The sequence below is a fragment of the Myotis myotis genome, unplaced genomic scaffold (assembly GCF_014108235.1).
Source record: "Myotis myotis isolate mMyoMyo1 unplaced genomic scaffold, mMyoMyo1.p scaffold_m19_p_24, whole genome shotgun sequence".
Classification (NCBI taxonomy): Eukaryota; Metazoa; Chordata; class Mammalia; order Chiroptera; family Vespertilionidae; genus Myotis; species Myotis myotis.
Genome location: NW_023416329.1, coordinates 1,302,714 through 1,324,443, shown reverse-complemented (window position 1 = coordinate 1,324,443; position 21,730 = coordinate 1,302,714). Strand labels below are relative to the sequence as shown.

At 52.9% G+C, this 21,730-nt stretch overlaps 1 protein-coding gene across 1 annotated transcript in view; it reads left to right on the top strand.

The window, feature by feature from the left end:
• Positions 1–21,730, top strand: part of GRID1 (glutamate ionotropic receptor delta type subunit 1) — a 633,591-nt gene that overhangs the window by 584,843 nt on the left and 27,018 nt on the right. The window contains exon 13 of the mRNA XM_036356029.1: positions 5,839–6,034. Coding sequence (XP_036211922.1) covers positions 5,839–6,034 — 196 coding nt within the window. The remainder of the gene's footprint in view (positions 1–5,838; positions 6,035–21,730) is intronic.

The following is a 21,730-nucleotide window of genomic DNA, read 5'->3' as shown; positions in this document are numbered from 1 at the left end:
CCATCTGCAAATAATGACAGTTTTACTTCTTCCTTTCCAATTTGGGTGCCTTTTATTTCTTCTGCTTGTCTGATTTTTCTGGCTAGGACTTCCAATACTATCTATACTAATAAAAGGGTAATATGCTAATTAGAGTGGATGTCATCTGGACATCCTTCCGGACGTCCTTCCAGACAAAGCCCCAGTGGCTGCCTGAAGCTCAGGCAAGCCGAGGATGGTGGCTGCCACTGCGAGGGCCGGTCCGAGGCTCAGGCAAGTCACAGTGGCTGCGAGGACCGAGGCTCAGGCAGCCGCGGCGGCAACAGTGGCAGCAGCAGAGGCATGATGGGGGTGCCGCCCTTCCCTGATCAGCCTCGGCGCCTCCCACAGAGGGAGGCTAGAGGCAGCAGCAGTGAGGGGGTGATGGGGGCGGTGCCTTCTCCTGATCGGCTGGTCACCTCCCGCAGAGGGAGGCTCTCCATGGGGAGCGGGCCTAAGCCATCAGTAGGACATCCTCTGAGGGTTCCCGGACTGTGTGAGAGGGCAGGCCGGGCTGAGGGACCCCTCCAGTGTACAAATTTTCGTGCACTAGGCCTCTAGTGTTAAATAAGAGTGGTGAACGCAGACAACTCTGTCTTGTTCCTGATCTTATGGGGAATGCTTATATTTTTTGCCCATTGAGTATGATGTTGGCTATAGGTTTGTCATATATGATCTTTATTATGTTGGGAAATGCTTCCTCTATTCTCACTTTGCTGAGTTTTTATCATAAATAGTTGCTGGATTTTATCAAATGCCATTTCTGAATCTATTGATATGATCATGTGATTTTTATCCTCCATTTTGTTTATGTGGTGTGTAACATTTATTGACTTGAGAATATTGTACCAGCCTTGCATCCCTGGAATAAATCCCACTTGGTCAGAGTGTATGATCTTTCTAATGTATTATTGGATCCAATTTGCTAATATTTTGTTGAGGATTTTAGCTTCTGTGTTCATCAGGGATATTGGCTTATAATTTTCTGTCTTTGTAGTGTCTTTATCTGGCTTTGGAATTAAGATAATCCTGGCCTCATAAAATTAGCTTGGGAGTCTTCTTTCCTCTTGAATTTTTTGGAATAGTTTGAGAAGGATAGGTGCTAGTTCTTCTTTGAATCTTTGGTAAAATTCACCTGTAAAGCCATCAGGGCTTTTGTTTGTTTAGAAGTTTTTTGATTACTGCTTTAATTTCTCTAGTTGTAATCTGTTTATTAAAATTCTCTGATTCTTCTTGATTTAGTTTTGGAAGATTGTATGTTTCTAAGAATTTGTCCATTTCTCTCAGGTTGTCCAATTTGTTGGCCTGTTCATAATACTTTCTTACAATCCTTTGTATTTCTTTGGTGTCAGTTGTTACTTCTCTTTCATTTCTGATTTCATTTATTTGGGTCTTCTTACTTTTTTTGTTTATGAGTCTGGTTAAAGGTTTGTCAATCTTATTTGTCTTTTCAGAGAACCTGCTTTTGGTTTCATTGATCTTTTGTATTGTTTTTGTAGACTCTATTTTGTTTATTTCTGCTCTGATCTTATTTTTTCCCTTAATTCTACTCGCTGGTGCTGATGCTTTAAAAGACATCTTCCGTAGCAGATTTCCTCACCCAGATGCTCACTACTTCCTTAAGGAGGCCTTTGCTATGGAGTCACCATGATGATCCACTGAGCAAGGGTCCAGATTGCATCTCAGGGAAGTTCGATGTCCCATGCACATCCTGGGTTCAGACTTTCTCAGATCTTCAATTTGGGCATCCTAAGGTGACTAGATTGGGTGCTATAGTGATTCATTGGCTTGTTCCTTGGCAACAAGATGGAGACACGATCTACCACAGGCATCTTACTAGCTGGGCCGATGCCATGAGCCTGCAAGCCCTGGAAATGTGCTGCCTGCCCACAATTGCTTCCATCCAGGTGTGAACACCTGGGCACTATCACCCATCTCTCCTCATATGGCTTCTCGGCTTCAACCATTGCACTACCTTGTTGATGGCCTAACAGAGGAGCTGGCATTTATCCAATACTGACTGCATGCCAGGTATATGTCTGTGATCTTTGACCTTCACCAATCCTGTGAGAAAGGTATGCATCAAGAAAAGTAAGACCTCGCCATTAGATGGCTGGCCTCAGTGAGTGGTCATGGCTGAGTGCCACCCCAAATTCTGAGTGGGGCCCCAGAATTTGCATTTCTCAGAAGGTCCCCAGCGGTGCTCTCTGAGAATGACTGGTCTACCTCAAACACTGTGCTATTCAGAGTTAGGGTTCACCTCACAGTCTGTCTGATTCCAGACCTGCGTGTTTTAGCTGAGTGCCTTCTCCCAAATGAGCCATGTTTCTTCATGTCAGGGCCTCCTCAGGCAATGCTTGCTCTTCCCACAACACTCTAGCCCTTGGCCCTCCAGCTGGCTACCTTCCCAGCCCTTGTGCCTGGCTTACAGTTTCCTCTCTAGGAAGTCTTTCTTCTTTTCAGGAGCTGACAGCCCTCTGAGCTCCCAGGGCCTGAAGAATGACACTCTAGTCTCTCATTGTGCGGCCACTTCTCTGCCCATCGCCCTGCGCTGTGGACCCCTTGGGGGTGCCCAGCATCCAGTCCTTGCGTATGTGCCACTGAGTCCTACCTAGTAGGCTAGCTGTTCTGTCACTGCTGGTGGAACGACTGTTGGAATGGCCTTGGCCAGTTGCACCGGCACCGTAGGCTTACAGAAGCCCCACGCTGAGGAGTGGCTCTCATTCCCAGGGGCGCTCTCTAGCGGGTGCTGCTGAAGAGCCTACACTGAAAAACAGGCTAGAGTGAGTGCTGCCAGGGCCGCTTCTCGGGGCCGGCGGCCCCTGGTGTGGACAGGCGTCCTGTCTGGCGTGGCTCCTGCTTTCTGCCGGCTGCCCGTGTGGGCTTGGAGCCGGGTGCTAGTCCTCCTCCTGTGTCCCTTCCAAATTTACACCCCGATGAGAGGGTGTGCCCAGGAAGATGGCTGACTCGGGGTGTGAATAGCTGGGCTTCCTGTTCAGACCTCCAAATGGCTTTCTGTAGGTGCGTCCACTGAGATGGGTGGCGGTGCCTGGTGTGCGCTGGGCACGTTGGTGAGCTGGAGATTTTCCTTGAGAGGGGAAGCTGCATTTGAGATGGGAGATCCCTCCCTGCAGACTGAAGGTCATGGAGCGGATGGGTGGAGGCCTGGGCCGACCACCGGCTGCCAGAGAGAAGATGGAGGGGCATTTTGCGGTGGGAACGCTGAGCTCAGACAGCAGGGGTGTGAGGCAGCCTCTTTGTCATCCAGAGGTGCTCGCCAAAGCTCCTGGGCAGCTCACCATTGCCCACACATGTCCGGAGGAGGGAGCCTCTCTCCTTTCAGAGGCGGGAGGAGCCGGTGCTGAGCGCCTGGAGGCTGCACCCGTACCGGCCCGTGGAAAGGCAGAGCAGCCCGGCTTACCCGCACCTGCATCAGCCATCCTGGTGCTTCCCGCCCATCAGAGCCTGGGTGTGTCTGTGTTGCCATGGCAAACATAAAAAATGTGTAAATGTTCCTCCTTCACAGGCAGTTACGGCGGAGGTGTAGCCCGCAGGCCCTGCAGGCAAAGGGACATCTTGTTTCCATTAGATAAAATAATGGGTGGTAATCAGAAAGATTTCTCCATCAGATTTGTGATTTTGTGCTCCCTTTCATCCATGATGCATTGAAATGAATGCTGAGCTCTGGGCCTGGGCTGCGCCAGGGCCTGCAGAAGCGCGGAGCGGCCACAGAGCAAGCGGCGTCCTTGGCTGTGAGGCTGAGTGAGCCGGGCCGTGCTGCGGGGCAGGAGGCGCCGCCTCAGTCCTCAGGGCCACACGCCACAGAGGACACAACAGCAGTGCCGGTGCCCAGCGCTGGCTCACGTCACGCGTGGATCTCATTGGGCACTGCTGCTCTGGGGCTGAGCACACCACCTCATTTCATGGCCACGGTAGCCAGCCATGGCAGGCTCTGCTTCTGACCTTACTTTTAAAAGGTTTGAAAACTGAGGCACAGACTTTAGTGAACTTGCCAGGTCGCAGGGTTGTGCGGGGTGCTGGGGCAGGGGGGGCCTGGCCTCCAGGGCTGTGCGGGATGCTGGGGCAGGGGGGCCTGGCCTCCAGGGCTGTGCGGGCTGCTGGGGCAGGGGGGCCTGGCCTCCAGGGCTGTGCGGGCTGCTGGGGCAGGGGGGCCTGGCCTCCAGGGCTGTGCGGGCTGCTGGGGCAGGGGGGCCTGGCCTCCAGGGCTGTGCGGGGTACTGGGGCAGGGGGGGCCTGGCCTCCAGTGCTGTGCGGGGTGCTGGGGCAGGGGGAGTCTGGCCTCCAGGGCTGTGCGGGGTGCTGGGGCAGGGAAGGCCTGGCCTCCAGGGCTATGCGGGGTGCTGGGGCAGGGAGACCTGGCCTCCAGGGTGGTGAGGGGTGCTGGGGCAGGGAGACCTGGCCTCCAGGGTGGTGAGGGGTGCTGGGGCAGGGGGGCCTGGCCTCCAGGGCGGTGAGGGGTGCTGGGGCAGGGGAGGCCTTGCCTCGGACCCACCTGCCCTCACTGGGCTGTGCGCTGCCTCTGAAGCCAGCAGAGTTCAGCGTGGCCCAGGAGGGCGGGCACAGCCGGGGCTCCACGGGGAGAGTGGCAGCTGGGTTGTTAAGAGGTTCACGGCAGCAGCCAGAAGCAAGGGTATGGGTGGATGAGTGAGAAAAGGGATCCCAGGGAGAGAGGCACTGTGGCCTGGGGCCCGGAACAGGGACCTGGACGGGGACTTCTCATTTCAGCATTGGCTCCGGGCTGTGGAGGGGGCCCAGTGGAGATGAGGCCGGGGAGGAGGGTGGTGAAGGCCAGGTGAGAAGACTGGTCTCACTGGAACTATGACTCAGTGAGTGGGGGATGGTGTTCAGTTGATGAAAAGGACACAGGTTTTCAGAAGAGACGTGAGGACAGGGTGAGCGACGAGCTGGGGGAAGAGGCTCCTGCCCACGGAGGCCTTCGTTCCCTGCTGTTCCGTTTTGTGTGTGACACTCTCGCAGCGCACTGAGCCGGGCGCAGCTCGCGCAGCTGAGCGGGGTGCCCGCAGGCCGGGGCGCATCTCCCCCCAGCCTTCCTCTGCCGGCCTGGGCGCTCCCGGGCTTTCCTGGGACCCGCCCTTCCTCGCGGTGCTCCTGGCCCCAGCTGCCCGCTTCTCCTCCATGGACAGCGGCCCGAGGCCCTCAGAAGTGTTTTGTTTTATCTTTGCCATCTTTTCAATAATTGTCAACACTTAAAAATCAAGTGATCTCATAGGAAAGCCCAGGTTTATCCCTTTATTGAAAAACAAAGTGGCCGGAGATGCTCGGAGGGTGACAGTGAGTGGACCTCGGCCCCGCTGCCCGCGGCAGAGGGCCCGCCTCTAAACTGGCCCACGCCAGCTCCGGGCTCCAGGCCAGTGGCTGTCCTCAACCTCGCCACCTGCCTTCTTCCCTGCGCCCTGGGTGTGGGTGGAGAGCGCCAGTGCCCGCCTCTCCCTGCGCTGAGGCTCACTTGGAGATCGTCTCCGCGAGTCTCCACAGCTGGACTCCGCGCTCCTGGAGGGCAGGGTCATGAACTGCTCATCCTTTGTCCGTTGAGCTCAGCACAGGCCCTGGTCTGAGGTGCTCAGAACTTTACTGAATTAATCTTCACCGAGGAAACAACTTCGGTAGAATGCGGCCTTGGCAAGCCTCGCCCTGGGCTGAGGGATCTGTGCGCTGGGGTGGGGTGAGCAGTGTGGGTCAGGCCACCGCGGGGCTCGGACCTCAGGAGGCCTCACAGCCCATGTTGGGCCCTTCAGCGGGCAGCCTGGGCCCGTGGCTCACAGCCTGTTTGCCTTTCAGGACGTTCCAGGACCTGGCCCAGCAGGTGGAGCTGCCGTACGGCACGGTGCGCGGCTCGGCCGTGTACGAGTACTTCCGAGCCAAGGGCACCAACCCCCTGGAGCAGGACAGCACGTTTGCCGAGCTCTGGCGGACCATCAGCAAGAACGGGGGCGCTGACAACTGCGTGTCCAGCCCCTCGGAAGGCATCAGGAAGGTAGGCAGGAGCGGCCCCCGGCCTGCGGGTGCTGTGGGCGCGGTCACCTCTTTGAACAGCCCTGTCACTGCAGAGCTTCCACCTCCAGCAGGTAGATTGGCACGTGGGACGCGTTGGCAACACATGGAAGGGCTGCTCATTAGGCACCAAACGGCCAGTTTTCAAGGGGTCAGCGAAGAGCAGGCAGCTTGAGCCTGAGACATGGGCCTCCTTCCTGTGGTCTCAGGAGGCCAGCCCAGCGGTGCCTGCCACCCGCACGAGGACACTCAGCAAAAGAAAACGAGAGGCCAGGCGAGACGCGGAGGGAGGGAGGGAGGGAGGGTGCGCATGGGTCTGCCGGCGGTGAAGGTTGTGCCAGGGAGACGGTGGTGAGGGCATCGGGCCGAGGGTGCAGGCTGTGTCGGGGGAAACCGAGGGGGGGGTAAGGCTGGAAGGAGCCAGGAGAGAGGAAGGGTAGAGAAAAACCATCACATCCTTCAGGAGTGGGTTAGAATTTGCTCATTTATTTCAGGTGATTTCCTCTGTGCACTGAATTAATCATGATCATCCCATTACACAGATACAGTCAGACACTGCATCACCTCCCTTAGGGGGCAGCGCTAGGGGTTCAGGCTGAGGAGTTTGCTTTTATCCAGCACAGGCCTGGCAGTCAGTGAGGAGGAGGATGGTGAGAGGAAGGTGGTGTCAGGAGCTGCCTGTGGGGGCACCCTCTGTCCAGTGGTGCTGGCCCCTGGGGCTGCTGTCCCTGTGGTCATTAGCGAACAGTGTGAGACAGATGCGCCCCTGTGAGCAGGCTCTGGCCAGGGTGCCTCAGCACCCCTCCCTTGTACCTATGGCACCTCCCACACACATGCCACGTGCCTCTCTCTCACATACACACCCTCAGGCAGACACACACACACACACACACACACACACACACACACACACACCCCTGTCCAGCCTGCCTCGGTGTCTCCTCGCTTCCTTCTGGAATAAGGCCCCTCTGTGTGACCAGCTCACAGGTTCTCACACTGTCACCCACACTCCCACATACTCACACGCGTGCATACACCTATGTTCCATATCCCCAGCCACTTGCTGGCAGTTGGTCTTACTGCAGAGCGCCGTGGCTATGAGGGGACCGTCGGGGAATGCTCCAGGGCCACCAGGACCCTCCGCCCTGCTCTTCATGATGTCAAGGGTGCTCAGAACGCTCCTAGCCACCCCCCCCCCCCACGGGAGCCCACAGGCCCAGGGAGAGAAGCAGAGGTCTGGATCCTGCTGTAGAGCCAGGGGCCGTTCAGGCTGAGTGTGGCTCCTGTCCAGGGGGACACAGCGACTGGCTCCGTGCTCCTTGTGGAGTGAGAGCCCATGGGCGGCGACCTCACACTGCAGTTAGTGCAGAGTGCTCAGCGTGTCTTTGACAGCAGTGTTTCTGGTTCTGGAGCCTGTCACATGTGGGTGTGGGTCCCAGCTCCACCTGCCACAGGTGCCTGCGGGTCCCAGCTCCGCCTGCCACGTGGGTGCGGGTCCCAGCTCCGCCCGCCACAGGTGGGTGCAGGTCCCAGCTCCGCCTGCTACAGGTGCCTGCGGGTCCCAGCTCTGCCTGCCACAGGTGGGTATGGGTCCCAGCTCCACCTGCCACAGGTGCCTGCAGTCCCAGCTCCATGCCCGCAAGCACCTGTGGCGCTTTTCCCACCAGGAACCCTCAAAGTTGAGAGAGGCTGGGGCAAATCTGGGGTCTCCAGACACTTAAAACACATAAAAGTTCATGTTATGGCAGATCTTGGATATTTACATTTAACCAAGTGATACCTTAGCAAGAGTAATAAAATGCAACATAAATGGTGCTATTGCCATGCCTGCTGGATTTATGAACACCTGCATAGGATGGCGCTCTGACCCTCAGCTGTCGGTCTCCCCTCATCCCTGAAAGGGAGGCGCGTACGGTAGGTGCCTCACGTGGAGATGATGAGGACAACATTGACGGAAGGCCTCTCATGAATGTGCAGCCTGGTCCGGGTGGCCTTTGAGCATCCCTCCCTGCTTCCTCATCTCTCGGAGCCATTCTCCACCCCACAGGGAACTCCCAGGGTTCATTGCAGCAGGGCTACAAAAGCACTTGTGATGAAAGAAAGGATGGCTACTTATGACTTTATTAAACTTCTATTAACTATAAGACACTTAAAAAATAAAAAAGCACATATCACAGTGGCAGGGATATTTACAAGGCATATACCCAATACAGGATTAACATCCAGACTGTATAAAGAACTTCTACAAATTAGTAAGAGAAGTTCAAACAATTTAATAGAAAAATAGGCTACAGACTTGCACAGGCCTTTCACAGAAGAGACAACACATATGGCCAATAATTATGTGAAGAGATATTCAAAATCATTAGTGATCCAGGAAATGCAAATTGAGACCATAAAGATATATCATTTTCCATCAACTAGACTCCCACAAAATAAGAGGTGATGGGGAGGGCAGGAGTGGCAGGTGGCTAACAGCTAGGAGAGTGTACTCAGTACAACCACTTCAGCAACAAGTGTGCCATTCTTTTATAAAATGGAATATTTACATACCCAGGATCCATCAGTTCCACTCCTGTGTATCCACCCAAAATAAACTTCCATATGCATCCCAGAGACACGAAAGGCCATGGGAGCCTTGCTTATGGAGCCAGAACCCTGGAAACAATCCAGCTGAGCATTAACAAGGCAAAAAAAGTAACCGGCAAAGAAATGAATCCACTCTAGCTCCATGTAAGAGTATGGATAAAACTGAGCAGAATAAGAATGAGTAAATGCAATTCACCTGGGCCCACTAATGGAAAATAACTTACAACATGACACCCTTTTAATAATATGTAAGATTCTCGCCCCCCCACCCCCACCCCACACACAGTGACGTGCGACACAAGGCCCGTGCTGGGGGCTGCGCAGAGGGAGCGGGAGAGCTGGGGAGGACGGCCTGTGGGTGGACAGAAGTCAGGGTCTGTGTTAGCTTTAGATTCAAGGCTGTGTTTTAAGTTTTTGGTTCTCATTATAATCAATGTTAAGTGAGTTGATTACAAAGATGGCCATCTCTGCACAAAGGAAAGGTGTGGGACCAGGGTGTGATGGGTGGGAGTAGCCTGGCAGAGGCGGTCACCATCCACCGTCCGGAGCCGGGGCAGGGATTCCGTCATGGCGCCCACCCCTGCAGTCCTGCTTCCTGCCGGGTCCACTCAGACAAGGGCAGCGCCCCCTCTGGGCTCTGATGGAGAGCAAGAAGGAATCTGTCAAGAGGGGGAAGTTTTACTGATTCATTATGAGCCTACAACATACAGGTTTTCCAACAAACCTCCCTGGCAACTAATGAATTTCAGTAAATACTAATTGTCCGTGAGGGAGTCACCTGTTTGCTGTCTGACTGAGCCGAGGCACACACATTGGGGAGGTAGTTGGTGCCATCAGTTAGCTGGTTACCCTCCTAGCTTCTGGAATGCAGGGACAGGGGATGGCGTCAGGGTCCCGGTCAGGCTTATCTCTGGATACTATTCTCAGGGAAGAGACCCTCTGGTCCTCAGAGACTGGAGGGGCTGCCTTCCTGCCCCTCAGCCACCTGCGCCGGTCACACCAGAGGCAAGACTAGACCAAGGGCTGGCAAATTACTGTCCACAGGCTGTCTGGCCCACCACCTGCTTTTATCAATCAATAAAGTTTTATGCCCTAACCGGTTTGGCTCAGTGGATAGAGCCTCAGCCTGCGGACTGAAAGGTCCCGGGTTCAATTCCGGTCAAGGGCATGTACCTTGGTTGCGGGCACATCCCCAGTGGGGGGTGTGCAGGAGGCAGCTGATCAATGTTTCTCTCTCATTGATGTTTCTAGCTCTCTATCCCTCTCCCTTCCTCTCTGTTAAATATCAATAAAATATATTTAAAAAAATAAAGTTTTATTCAAACAGCCGAACTCATTTATTCACATGCAATCTATGGCTGCTTTCCTGCTACTTTAGCAGATCACGAGGGCCCACAGCCTAACTGTTTATTTCCTGGCTTTTCCCGAGAAATCTGAGCGGTGGGTGCCCAGGAGCGCTGGCCTGGATCCCTCCTCTACACCAGGTGGCACACCCAGCGGGCAAGGCGCTGACACCCAGCTTATTCCTGGCCTGGCCTCCCCCCGCCCCCGGAACCTGTCGAGCAGTCTGCGTGCCAGGCACTGTGCCAGACGATCTACTACATCATTCCTTCATCCTGGACAGAGCGAACTGCTCAGTACTGTCTCCCTCGTGTAGAAATGGGCTGAGCCTCAGAGACGGTGGCTGCTCCGGTCCCCTGACTCTGAGTCTCACTGTGGCCTCCCTCCAAGGCCACGTCCCCATCTCTGCACCCCAGCGCACCCCGCCAGGCATATGCCTATGCTTTCATTTCCTTCCTCTTTCACATGAACTGGGCAGCACGTGCGCCTGGCGCCCATGTGTGAAGCCTTACCTCTCCCCTGACGGCCCCAGCAAAGGTTCCGTATCTATTTCCAAACTTAAAAACATCAGTTAGAGATTCGAGATGCAGAATTGAGCTGACAATTTATGTAATAACTTTGTAACATGAAATCAGACTAATGTTGTTCGTGGGATGTCTTTCTTCGGCTTTTCAACTCTACCCAGTAACGTCCGGCAGACCCGGCTTCTGTGTAGCCTGGGGCCGGCCTCCCGTCAGGCGGGTCTAATATTCAGTAACATCGCCAAGCAGACTACAGTGCTCACGGTGTGAGTGTCAGCCTCCACGGCTCACGGGGCTCTCTGAGTGAACAGACCCTGAAGCTGGAGGTGGCGTGTTCAGAGCGTAGCTCTCGAGTCGGGCGGGCTAGCGGCAGGTGGCTCTCCACTCCCTAAGCAGCACGGTGTCACAGAGCACAAACGCGGAGGCGGAAGGAAACGGGCTCACACCTTATTTGCTTCCTCACTGATGTACCCCTGGCCCCGCACCAGGCTGTGTGTGGGGATCCCCGTGAGCACTCACCTTTGTTCCAGCCCCTGGCTCACTGCTCTGAGGCCCGGGCTGCCCCACGGCACACACTCCCCGCTGAGTGTCAGGGATCCCTGACTGTGGGAGGGAGAGTGGTCCCAGAGGACTCGGCCTCCAGGGACTCAGTCTCCATGGGCTTAGCTTCTGTGGGACTTGGCCTCTGGGGGCTCAGCCTCCGTGGACTTGGCCTCCATGGACTTGGCCTCTGTGGGACTTGGCCTCCGGGGGCTCAGCCTCCATGGACTCGGCCTCCATGGAGTCGGCCTCAGTGGGACTCGGCCTCCGGGGGCTCAGCCTCCGTGGACTCGGCCTCCATGGACTCAGCCTCCATGGGCTCAGTCTCCATGGACTCGGCCTCTGTGGTACTTGGCCTCCGGGGGCTCGGCCTCTGTGGGACTTGGCCTCTGGGGGCTCGGCCTCCATGGACTCAGCCTCCAGGGGCTCAGCCTCCGTGGACTTGGCCTCTGGGGGAGGACAGGAACCTGGTGCCCTTCCCTGCAGTGCTCTCCTTGAGGAGGGAGTGAGGGGAGGAAGCATTCTGGTCCGCGGCCTGTGGAAGAGGCTTTCCTGGGACGGCACCCTCTGTATTCTGGGGACGAGCAGGAAGCTTGGCCAAGTTCATGGAAGGGACCCTGATACGGGTCTGATCGCCTAGAGACGGGCCGGATGAACTGGCCAGCCCTGCGCAGTGCCCTGGGACATAGACCTGTCCTCTCTCTGCAGATCGGCTTCCACGTGCCTCCTTCCTTCTTGCAGGGGATAACCACTTATCTCTACTTGCTCAAAAGGCACTTCTACCCATTTTCTAAGTTGGGCAGTCCTTCTCTTTATTCATTCAGCTATTCCCTGATTCATCCACTCAAGAAATTAGTTTCAATAACTTCTGCGTAAGAGTTTGGTAATTAAGTTCCATTTTCAAACTAATTGAATCTGTGGCGTTGGTCAAGTGGCCTCCCCGTCCTGAGCTCTGTGAGAGGGAGAGCCTGCCAGAGTGCTGGGAGTGCACCAGTGCGCCAAGTGGAGGGTGCCCTGTGCACACAGAGCAGGTTGGCAGCCAAAGATGCCAGCAAACTGCCTCAGCATCTACTCTGTGTTAGGAAAAGAAGCGAATGAAAGTATGGAGACAAATATCACTTCGTCTTTTTATGAGATACTAGAGGCCCGGTGCACGAAATTCGTGCGTGGGGGTATAAGGGTGTTCCTCAGCCCGGCCTGCACCCTCTCCAATCCAGGGCCCCCGGGGGATGTCCAACTGCCAGTTTAGGCCTGATCCCGAAGGGGATCAGGACATCCCTCTTGCAATCCAGGACTGCTGGCTCCTGACTGCTCACCTGCCTGCCTGCCTGATCGCCCCTAACCACTCTGCCAGCCTGCTTGCCCCCAACTGCCCCCCCCCCCACCGACCTTCTGGCCCTCAACTGCCCCCCCCTTACTGGCCCGATAGCTCCCAACTGCTGCCCCCTGCCAGCCTGCTCACCCCCAACTGCCCCCCGCCAGCCTGCTCACCCCCAACTGCCCCCCTGCCAGCCTGATTGCCCCCAAGTACCTCCCCCTGTCAGCCTGCTTGCCCCCAACTTCCCCCCCCCCTCGCCATCCTGATTGCCCCCAACTGCCCCCCTGCTGGCCTGCTCACCCCCAACTGGCCCCCCTGCCAGCCTGCTCGCTCCTAACTGCCCCCCGTCCGCCAACCTGATCACCCACAACTGTTCTCCCCTCCTGGTTTGATCACCCCTAACCGCCTCTGCCTTGGCTCGGCCACTATGGCTTTGTCCATTAGGACGTCCAGAAGGTCTCCCGGAAGGTCTCCTGGTCTAAGTAGCATATTACCCTTTTATTAGTATAGATATTTGATGTACAATGAAATGCACATATATTGTTAATATCATGGGTTTAGATTTGTGTACAATGATGCACTCACCATCCAAGATGATATGTAGAACATTGCCACCACCTTGAAGAGATTTCTCATGTCACTTTCTAGATATGTCCCCCTGCTCCCAGCAACTCCCAGTGCCACAGATTAAATTGACCTGCTCTAGTAATTCACATCAGTGGCAAGACATAAAATGTGCACATTTGGGCTTAGGTTCTTTCTCCCGCCAAACCTCTCTGAGATTATCTGTGAAGTTGTTGTATCAGTACTTCTTTTTTTCCCCCCTTTGAATGGTATACTATTCCATTGTATGAACAAACCTCAGATTTTTAATTTATTCTCCAGTTGACGTACATTTAAGCTGTTGCCAATTTATGGCTATTATGAATAAGACAGTATGCTGATTTCATACGTCTTTGGTGGAGATTTATTTCTGTTTCTCTTTGCTAAATATGAGCGAGTGGAGTTCCGGGTCACGGGGTGGTGGTGTGTTTGCCTCTGTGGGAAACTGCCCGCCCACCTCCAATGTGGTCATTCTGGTGTCACTCCCACTGACAGTGTCGTCCTGCATACTGTTGAGTTCAGCCGCTGGACATGCCAGCGGACGTTCGGGGCTGTCGGTCTCTGACCGGACAATGCCGGGTGTCTGACGTGAAGGGCACCTGCTCTGAGCTGTGCTCCTTTGGTGGCTAAGGATGTCCATGCTCTTTCATGTGCACATTGGCTGTCCAAATAGCTTCTTCCAAGAATTGTGTGCTCAAGTCCTTTGTTAGTCTTTACTGGACACTTTGAATTTTCACTGTGTGATTTAGATGAGTTTTAAAAAATATTTTATGGATATAGGTCTTTGGTGAAATATAAGTACAGCAAATATATTTCCCAGTCGGTAACTTGCCCATTTGCCCATTCATTTTCTTAATGGTATCTGCTGAGGAGTAGAACATTTTAATTTTGATAAAACCCCAGACATATTTTGGGTTAAATTTTTATTGTTGAAAATATTACATACGTCCCCTCCCCCCACCCTCGCAGTGACCCCTTATAGCCTGCCCCACACCCCACCCCAGGCCTTCACCACCCTGTTGTCTGTGTCCGTGGGCTATGCAGATATTCATGCAAGTATTTTGGTTGATCTCTTCCCAACCACCCACCCTCCCCCACCTTCCTTCTGAGATTCCACAGTCTGTCCTATGCTTCCATGTCTCTGGATCTATTTTGTTAATCAGTTTATTTTGTTCATTAGATTCCACATGTGAGTGAGACCATGTGGTACTTGTCTTTCTCTGACTGACTTATTTCACTTAGCATGATACTCCCCAGGTCCCTCCATGCCATCTCAAAGGGTAAGAGACCCTTCTTTTTTTTTACTGCTGCATAGTATTCCATGGTGTAAATGTACCACAGCTTTTCATCCACTCATCTACTGATGGGCACTTGGGCTGTTTCTAGATCTTAGCTATTGTAAATTGTGCTGATTTTAACATAGGGGTGCATACATTCTTTCTGATTGGTGCTTCAGGTTTCTTAGGGTATATTCCTAGAAGTGGGATCACTGGGTCGAATGGGAGCTCCATATTTAATTTTTTGAAGAAACTCCATACTGTTCTCCACAGTGGCTGCACCCGTTTGCATTCCCACCAGCAGTGCACCAGGGTTCTCTTTGCTCCACATTGTCACCAGCACTGTCATTTGCTGATTTGTTGATGGTAGCCATTCTGACAGGTGTGAGATGGTACCGCATTGTCATTTTAATTTGCATCTCTCAGATGATTAGTGACTTTGAGCATGTTTTCATGTCTCTTGGGCATCTGTATGTCCTCTTTAGAAAAGTGTCTATTTACTAGTAGGTCCTTTGCCCATTTTTTAATCGTATTGTTTGTCTTCCTTTTGTTAAGTTGTATGAGTTCCATATATATTTTGGATATTAAACCTTTACCAGATGTATCATTGCCAAATATGTTCTCCTAAACAGTGGGCTCCCTTTTCATTCTGCTATTCAGAAGCTTTTAATTTTGATGTTGTCCCATTTGTTTATGTTCTCCTTAGTTTCCTTTGCCCTAGGACATGTATCTGTAAACATATTGCTACAAAAATGTCTGAGATTATGCTGCCTATGGTTTCTTCTAAGATTTTTATGGTTTTGTGACTTACATTTAAGTATTTTATCCATTTTGAGTTTATTCTTGTGTATGGTGTAAGTGGTCTAGTTTCATTTTTTTTTTTGCATGTACCTGTCTAATTTCTCCAATACTGTTTATTGAAGAAGAGACTGTCTTGACTCCATTGTATGCTCTTGCCTCCTTTGTCAAATATCAATTGAGCATAATGGCTTGGAATGATTTCTGGGTTCTCAGTTCTGTTCCATTGGTCTATATGTTTGTTCATGAGCCAGTACCAGGCAGTTTTGAGAACAGTGGCTTTGTAGTATAGCTTGATATCTAGCATTGTGATCCCTCCAACTTTGTTCTTCTTTCTCAAGATTGCTGCAGCTATTTGGGGTCTTATTTGGTTTCATATAAATTTTTGGAGAGTTTGTTCTAGATCTGTGAAATATGCCATTGGTATTTTAGTAGGGATTGCATTGAAGCTGTAGGTTGCCTTGGGTAGTATGAACATTTTAATGATGTCAGTTCTGCCAATCATGAATATGGTGTATTCTTTTACTTGTTTATATGTTCCTGTATCATTTTTCAACATCCTGTAGTTTTCTGAATACAAGTCTTTTACCTCATTGTAAGTTTATTCTTAAGTATTGTTGTGCCCAGAATTCAAAGTTCCCAAGACCCCCAGGGAGCCAGTCAGTCCGATGCAAAAGCAAAGAGTCATTTATTTCAAACCTAGGTTTGGCTCCCCTGCCACACTCACCGATGCAACGGTAAGCTCCAGTGGCCGAGAGAGAGAGACGCCTGATGGGACCGGGGGTTTTAAAGGGGGGTGGAGTGAGGGCAGGAGAGGGGACTGTGGGCCCCGCTGATTGGCCAGGCGCAAGTCGGTCATAGTGATGGCATGCACTTCCCTTGATTATTATTGGTTAGTCCAGAGAAATCCTGGGTGTGGCTAGTAGCGGCTTCTTCCCGTGAGGAAGCACATGGTACCGTCCCAAAATGGAGGACCCAAGGCAAGATGGAGGGCGCACGTGGCTCTGTCCCAAGATGGAGGCCCCAAGGCAAGATGGAGGGCGCAGTCCTTGTCCGGCTCCTGCTGCTGCCGCTTGAACTCACCACAAGGCAGGATGGCCCTCCCGCACAGCCCCCGCAGCTGGCCTGCGGGCAGACTGGGACTCCAGCGCGTCTGGGCGGCACAGGCCCAGCAAACGGGGTGCGGCCGGTGGAGTGGCCCAACTCTGGAGGAGCGGCATCCGCTCGGAGCAGGCCCGGCCATGGGGCCGGTGCACTGCAGCATGGCGGCCTCCCCGAGCTAGGGCACGCGCCCCACTCCGCTGCCGCCGCTGCTGCACTGGGCCCGGTCCGGGGGGGCAGCGGGCGGGTGGCAGCCCACGCCGGGCTCCCGCCGTGGGCTGGGGAGCCAATGCCCCCCCCATGGGGCCCAGCGGCTGGCCCACGCAGGCCCCGGCCCCCCCGACCGGGCCCCAAGGGCCGCATGGACCCCCGGCCCCAGCGCGGGCAAGCGGGGAGCCGACCACGGGGGAAGGGAGGGAAGAGCCAGGCGGTGAGGCCTTCCACTCCCATGACCTCCCCCGCGGTCGGTCGCCGCCCGGCCCCACCCCTCGGCCCGCCGCCGACCACCACGCAGCCGGTCCGGACACTCGGACCCGCTCCGGGGAGGCCGGCGGCCGCGGAGGGATCCCAGAGCCCAGCGGCCAGACTCCTCCTCCCGCACCGCCCGGAGAGGCGGGCGGCGCGCCTTTCATTATCTCAGTTTTTTGTTGCAGTGGTAAATGGGGTTGTTTGTTTAGTTTTTCTTTCTGAGAATTCATTATTGGTGTATAAAAAGCCATAGATTTTTGGGTGTTGAGTTTGTATCCTACTACATTGCCAAATTCATTTATGAAATCTAGTAGTTTTTTGGTGGAGTCTTTAGGGTTTTCTATGTACAATATCATATCATCTGTGAATAATGAGAGTTTTACTTCCTCCTTTCCAATTTGGAGGCCTTTTATTTCTTCTTCTTGTCTAATCACTGTGGCTAAGACTTCTGGTATTGTGTTGAATAAGAGTGGTGAAAGCAGACATCCCTGTCTTGTTCCTGTTCTTAGGGGAAATGGCTTTAGTTTTTGCCCACTGGGTATGATGCTCACTGTAGGTTTCTCATACATATATGGCTAATTAATATTTCATCAAATACATGTAAAATAATTTATATAAACATTCCCTTCTCCATTGTCATTTGGGTGATTGCTAGTATTTCACAAATATAGGCATTATAATGGCAATGGATTTGTAGTTACTAAATTTATTTCTTCAGGTCAAATTTTTAAAAGTAGAATTATGGTGTCAAAAAGGATATAAACATTTAAAGCTCTTAACACAGTATCACTGAATATCACAATAAGCAAGGCTGTAAGCTAACTTTATTCTGATCTTTGGGATGAAAAGAACTCCCAGGCTTCAATGGATTTTTTTTTTTTTTTTTTTTTTTTTTTTATCAAATCCTGTGGATTTGTCTTCGGTAGGAATTTTTTTTTTTTATAAATGGGTATTTTTTCTACTTTTCTCATATCTTTCATTGTGATTTTTTCCCTTTTCTTTCTCCTTACATGCTTTGCTTTATTGTTCTGGGGATGAGTGGGGAGGAAATCCCTTTCCTTTCAACTCATTTTTCCTTGGCCCGGGATCCTGTCATGGCTGAGGAGCTAGAGTGAGATCACAGTCAGGTATCTCATTTAATAATCAGATCGATGCACATACACGCCCTTCCCCAAACGTGGGCTTGTACAGTGATTTACTATTTGAAGCCTGTCTTTTACCCGTTCATCTATTTCCACAACTCATTTACTGGTGCTGAGCTCAGTGACTGTGTGAAAGTGTGCTTCACGCTCTCTTAAAGCTGAGTTAGAATTGGTATCAGGCCACAGTACAAACAAAGACTGACCTGGGACAGTATATTATTTCAAAAATAAACGATGTTTTGTTTCTTACTTTATGCCAGAGCCTTCCTTCTGTCAGGGTCTTGGTCAATGTTTGGAAAACTAAAGATTAGTTTAATCAGGCAGTTGCACCAGAGGCCACAGGAGAGGCGCGGATGGGTGCCTGAGGTCTTTCCCCATGCAGCAGCTCAGCTGTGCTTCCTTTTGCTAAAGAGGCAGGTAAAGGTCTAGGAGGGCAAGAGGCTTGCTGAACCTCAGACTTTAGTCAGCATTGGACCCAGATTTGGAGCTTAGCATTTTCATACTCCAGCAAGTGTGACATTGCCTGGTGACACTCGGCAAAACTGAGGGGATGCATTGTCACGGCAGGGCCTCAGCCCCTCACACTCCTCACTTCACTGTGTGCTCCTTCCTTGCTCAGTGCTTTTGGACAGCTCTGAGTCTCTAATGGAGCAGGGTCCCTACAGCTGGCCACGCTACCTTAGTCTGTAATGGAGCAGGTCCCTACAGCTGGCCACGCTGCCTTAGTCTCTAATGGAGCAGGTCCCTACAGCTGGCCACGCTGCCTTAGTCTCTAATGGAGCAGGTCCCTACAGCTGGCCACACTGCCTTAGTCTCTAATGGAGCAGATCCCTACAGCTGGCCACACTGCCTTAGTCTCTAATGGAGCAGGGTCCCTACAGCTGACCACACTGCCTTAGTCTCTAATGGAGCAGGGTCCCTACAGCTGGCCACGCTGCCTTAGTCTGTAATGGAGCAGGTCCCTACAGCTGACCACGCTGCCTTAGTCTATAATGGAGCAGGTCCCTACAGCTGACCACGCTGCCTTAGTCTATAATGGAGCAGGTCCCTACAGCTGGCCACGCTGCCTTAGTCTGTAATGGAGCAGGTCCCTACAGCTGGCCACGCTGCCTTAGTCTGTAATGGAGCAGGTCCCTACAGCTGGCCACGCTGCCTTAGTCTGTAATGGAGCAGGGTCCGGACAGCTGGCCACACTGCCTTAATCTGTAATGGAGCAGGTCCCTACAGCTGGCCGCACTGCCCTTTATAGTGCCAGCTTCTTAATTCTGTTTGATGCTGATTGGTTTGGGTTAATACAGCCCAGGAATCAAGGAAATCCCCACAGTTCCTCTCTTATTCAGTTACTTTCCTTTGGGTTGCTAAGTAAATCTCGTTATGGATTCTTCAGTTACTTTTTTTGATTTTTATAATTTGCTACAGTGCGCGTAGGAATCCAACCAGTACTGGTGCCACTATGTTAACTTGATGATTTTCAAACTCCTCAGGAGAGGGGTGGGAGGATGCTCATGTGCTTGGATTTTATTTTTCAGGTTTCCTCTGCCCTGGTTTAGTTTGCACCCAGGCCTGAATCGCTTCGCTTTAGCGCTGGCTGTAAATGCGGGCAATTTCACTTTATTTCTTCCACTGAGTATTTGTGCCTTTGGTTTTGTGATTTAAGTTTTTACATTTGAACTTGTTTGTCATTTGATAAATTAAAATCAAGGAGTGATTGCTTTTGAAAACAGTTTTGATTTATTGCATCAGCCAGATTCCTAGCAATTTTTATTTATATTTTGTCAGTATAATGTTGTTTGTCCAAGAACAAGAGGGGGAGAGAGAGGGAAAGAAAATAACATTTATAAAAAAGTTATTATATTTGGCATTGTGTTTATTTTATCTTCACCCTTGAGGGTATTTTATGAAATTTTCCTTTTGAAAACAAGGAATGCAAAACTCAGAAAGGTTAAACAATTTGCACAAAGATTATTGGACTCCTTATACCGTGTTATTACTGTGACTAGTATTCCCACCACCATCCTTGTCATCCTCACTGCGGGAGAACTGTTTGAGCAGGAGCTGTTTCCACAGGGATGCTGGCTCTGCGGCTCCGCACGCTCCCGCACGCAGGGGTTAGGCTCGGCTTTGAACCCACCTTTTAAAGTGTGTGTGTGTGTGTGTGTGTGTGTGTATGTGTGTGTATGTGAGGGAGAGAGGGGAGAGAGCGACATCACATGCACAAACAGGATGGGCAGAAACAGACAGAGAGGCAGAGAGTGAGAGATGAGAGGTGGGATTAGCTCAAATCCAGAAGAGGAGAGAGAACAGTAAAAAGCATGTCTCCCAAGGATCAGGTAAAGAAACGGTGAGGGAATGGTGAGGGTAGAAGTGGAATTTGCTGTCTCTACTATTTCAAGACTCCCCAGGGAAAAGGTCTAGGGCCTGTGCAGTAGCCCTGGTATCAGACCTCAGTTGGTCACATGGGCAGTGCTGGGCACATGGGCAGTGTTGGTCACATGGGCAGTGCTGGGCACATGGGCAGAGCTGATCACATAAGCAGTGCTGAGGGGCCTAGGCAGTGCTGGGCACATGGGCAGTGTTGGTCACATGGTCAGTGCTGGGCACATGGGCAGTGCTGATCACATAAGCAGTGCTGAGGGGCCTAGGCAGTGCTGGGCACATGGGGAGTGCTGGGCACATGGGCAGTGTGGAGGGGCATGGGCAGTGCCGGTCACGTGGGCAATGGCACTGCCCTGCATCGTGAGTGTCCAGCACCTGGGCTACGTGGAGGTTGTGGTTGAGCCCTGCCCCTCCAGGGGCCAGTCTTCCTGATTCTCTGACTTCCCACCGCTGAGCCCCTGACAAGAAGAGCCCAGAGCTTACTGCTGAGCCCCGGGTCCCTGAGGGCCCTTCCTCAGGGTGTGCCCACCTGCTGCATCTCCTCGCAGTCCCACCGGAGCCCTGGCAGTGCTGGGACCTTGCTCTCAGGGTGGTGTTTAGAAAAGGCCACAGAAGACACCACACGCAGGGGTCACAGGATGAGAGTGTGTGACAAAGCTGCAGGGATGGTCTGCACACAGTAAGGGACACACCCAGTATCAACTGTGATCACCTCAACATCACTGCTTCTCTCCGCTTCCAGCACAGACTGAGGGCGGGTCCCAGCTCTTGTGGCTGGAGGGCACTGGGAGGAGCCTGCGCAGACCGAGGCCTCTGCCGCAGGCTGTCCTTTCTGGGTCCACCTGCACGGTTTCACCTGGAGGGTCTCACCTGCACGGTCTCCCCTGGAGGGTCTCCCCTGGTGGGTCTCACCTGGAGGGTCTCCCCTGGAGGGTCTCCCCTGGAGGGTCTCCCCTGGTGGGTCTCCTCTGGAGGGTCTCCCCTGGTGGGTCTCCCCTGGAGGGTCTCCCCTGGAGGGTCTCCCCTGGTGGGTCTCACCTGGAGGGTATCACCTGCACGGTCTCACCTGGAGGGTCTCCCCTGGTGGTCTCACCTACATGGTCTCACCTGGAGGGTCACCCCTGGAGGGTCTCACCTGGAGGGTATCACCTGCACGGTCTCATCTGGAGGGTCTCACCTGGAGGGTCTCACCTGCATGGTCTACCCTGGAGGGTCTCCCCTGGAGGGTCTTCGCTGGTGGGTCTCACCTACATGGTCTACCCTGGTGGGTCTTCCCTGGAGGGTCTCCCCTGGAGGGTCTTCCCTGGAGGGTCTCACCTGCATGGTCTCCCCTGGAGGGTCTCACCTGCATGGTCTCCCCTGGAGGGTCTCCCCTGGTGGGTCTCAAAGCAGGACACAGCTCAGTGAGGCCAACTGGGTGCGGCCCTGGTGTGGGTGGGAGTTGGAGGTGCATGGTTCTTGCACTCATTGTTCAGAGGTGTGATCTCAGGCAAACTAATGCCTGGACAAAGTTATAGGAAAAACAGGAATAACAACACATCTTCCCAGAGTCACTCTGCAGATGATATGAAGGGCAGACTTCAACACAGCGGTTCTCAAAGTGTG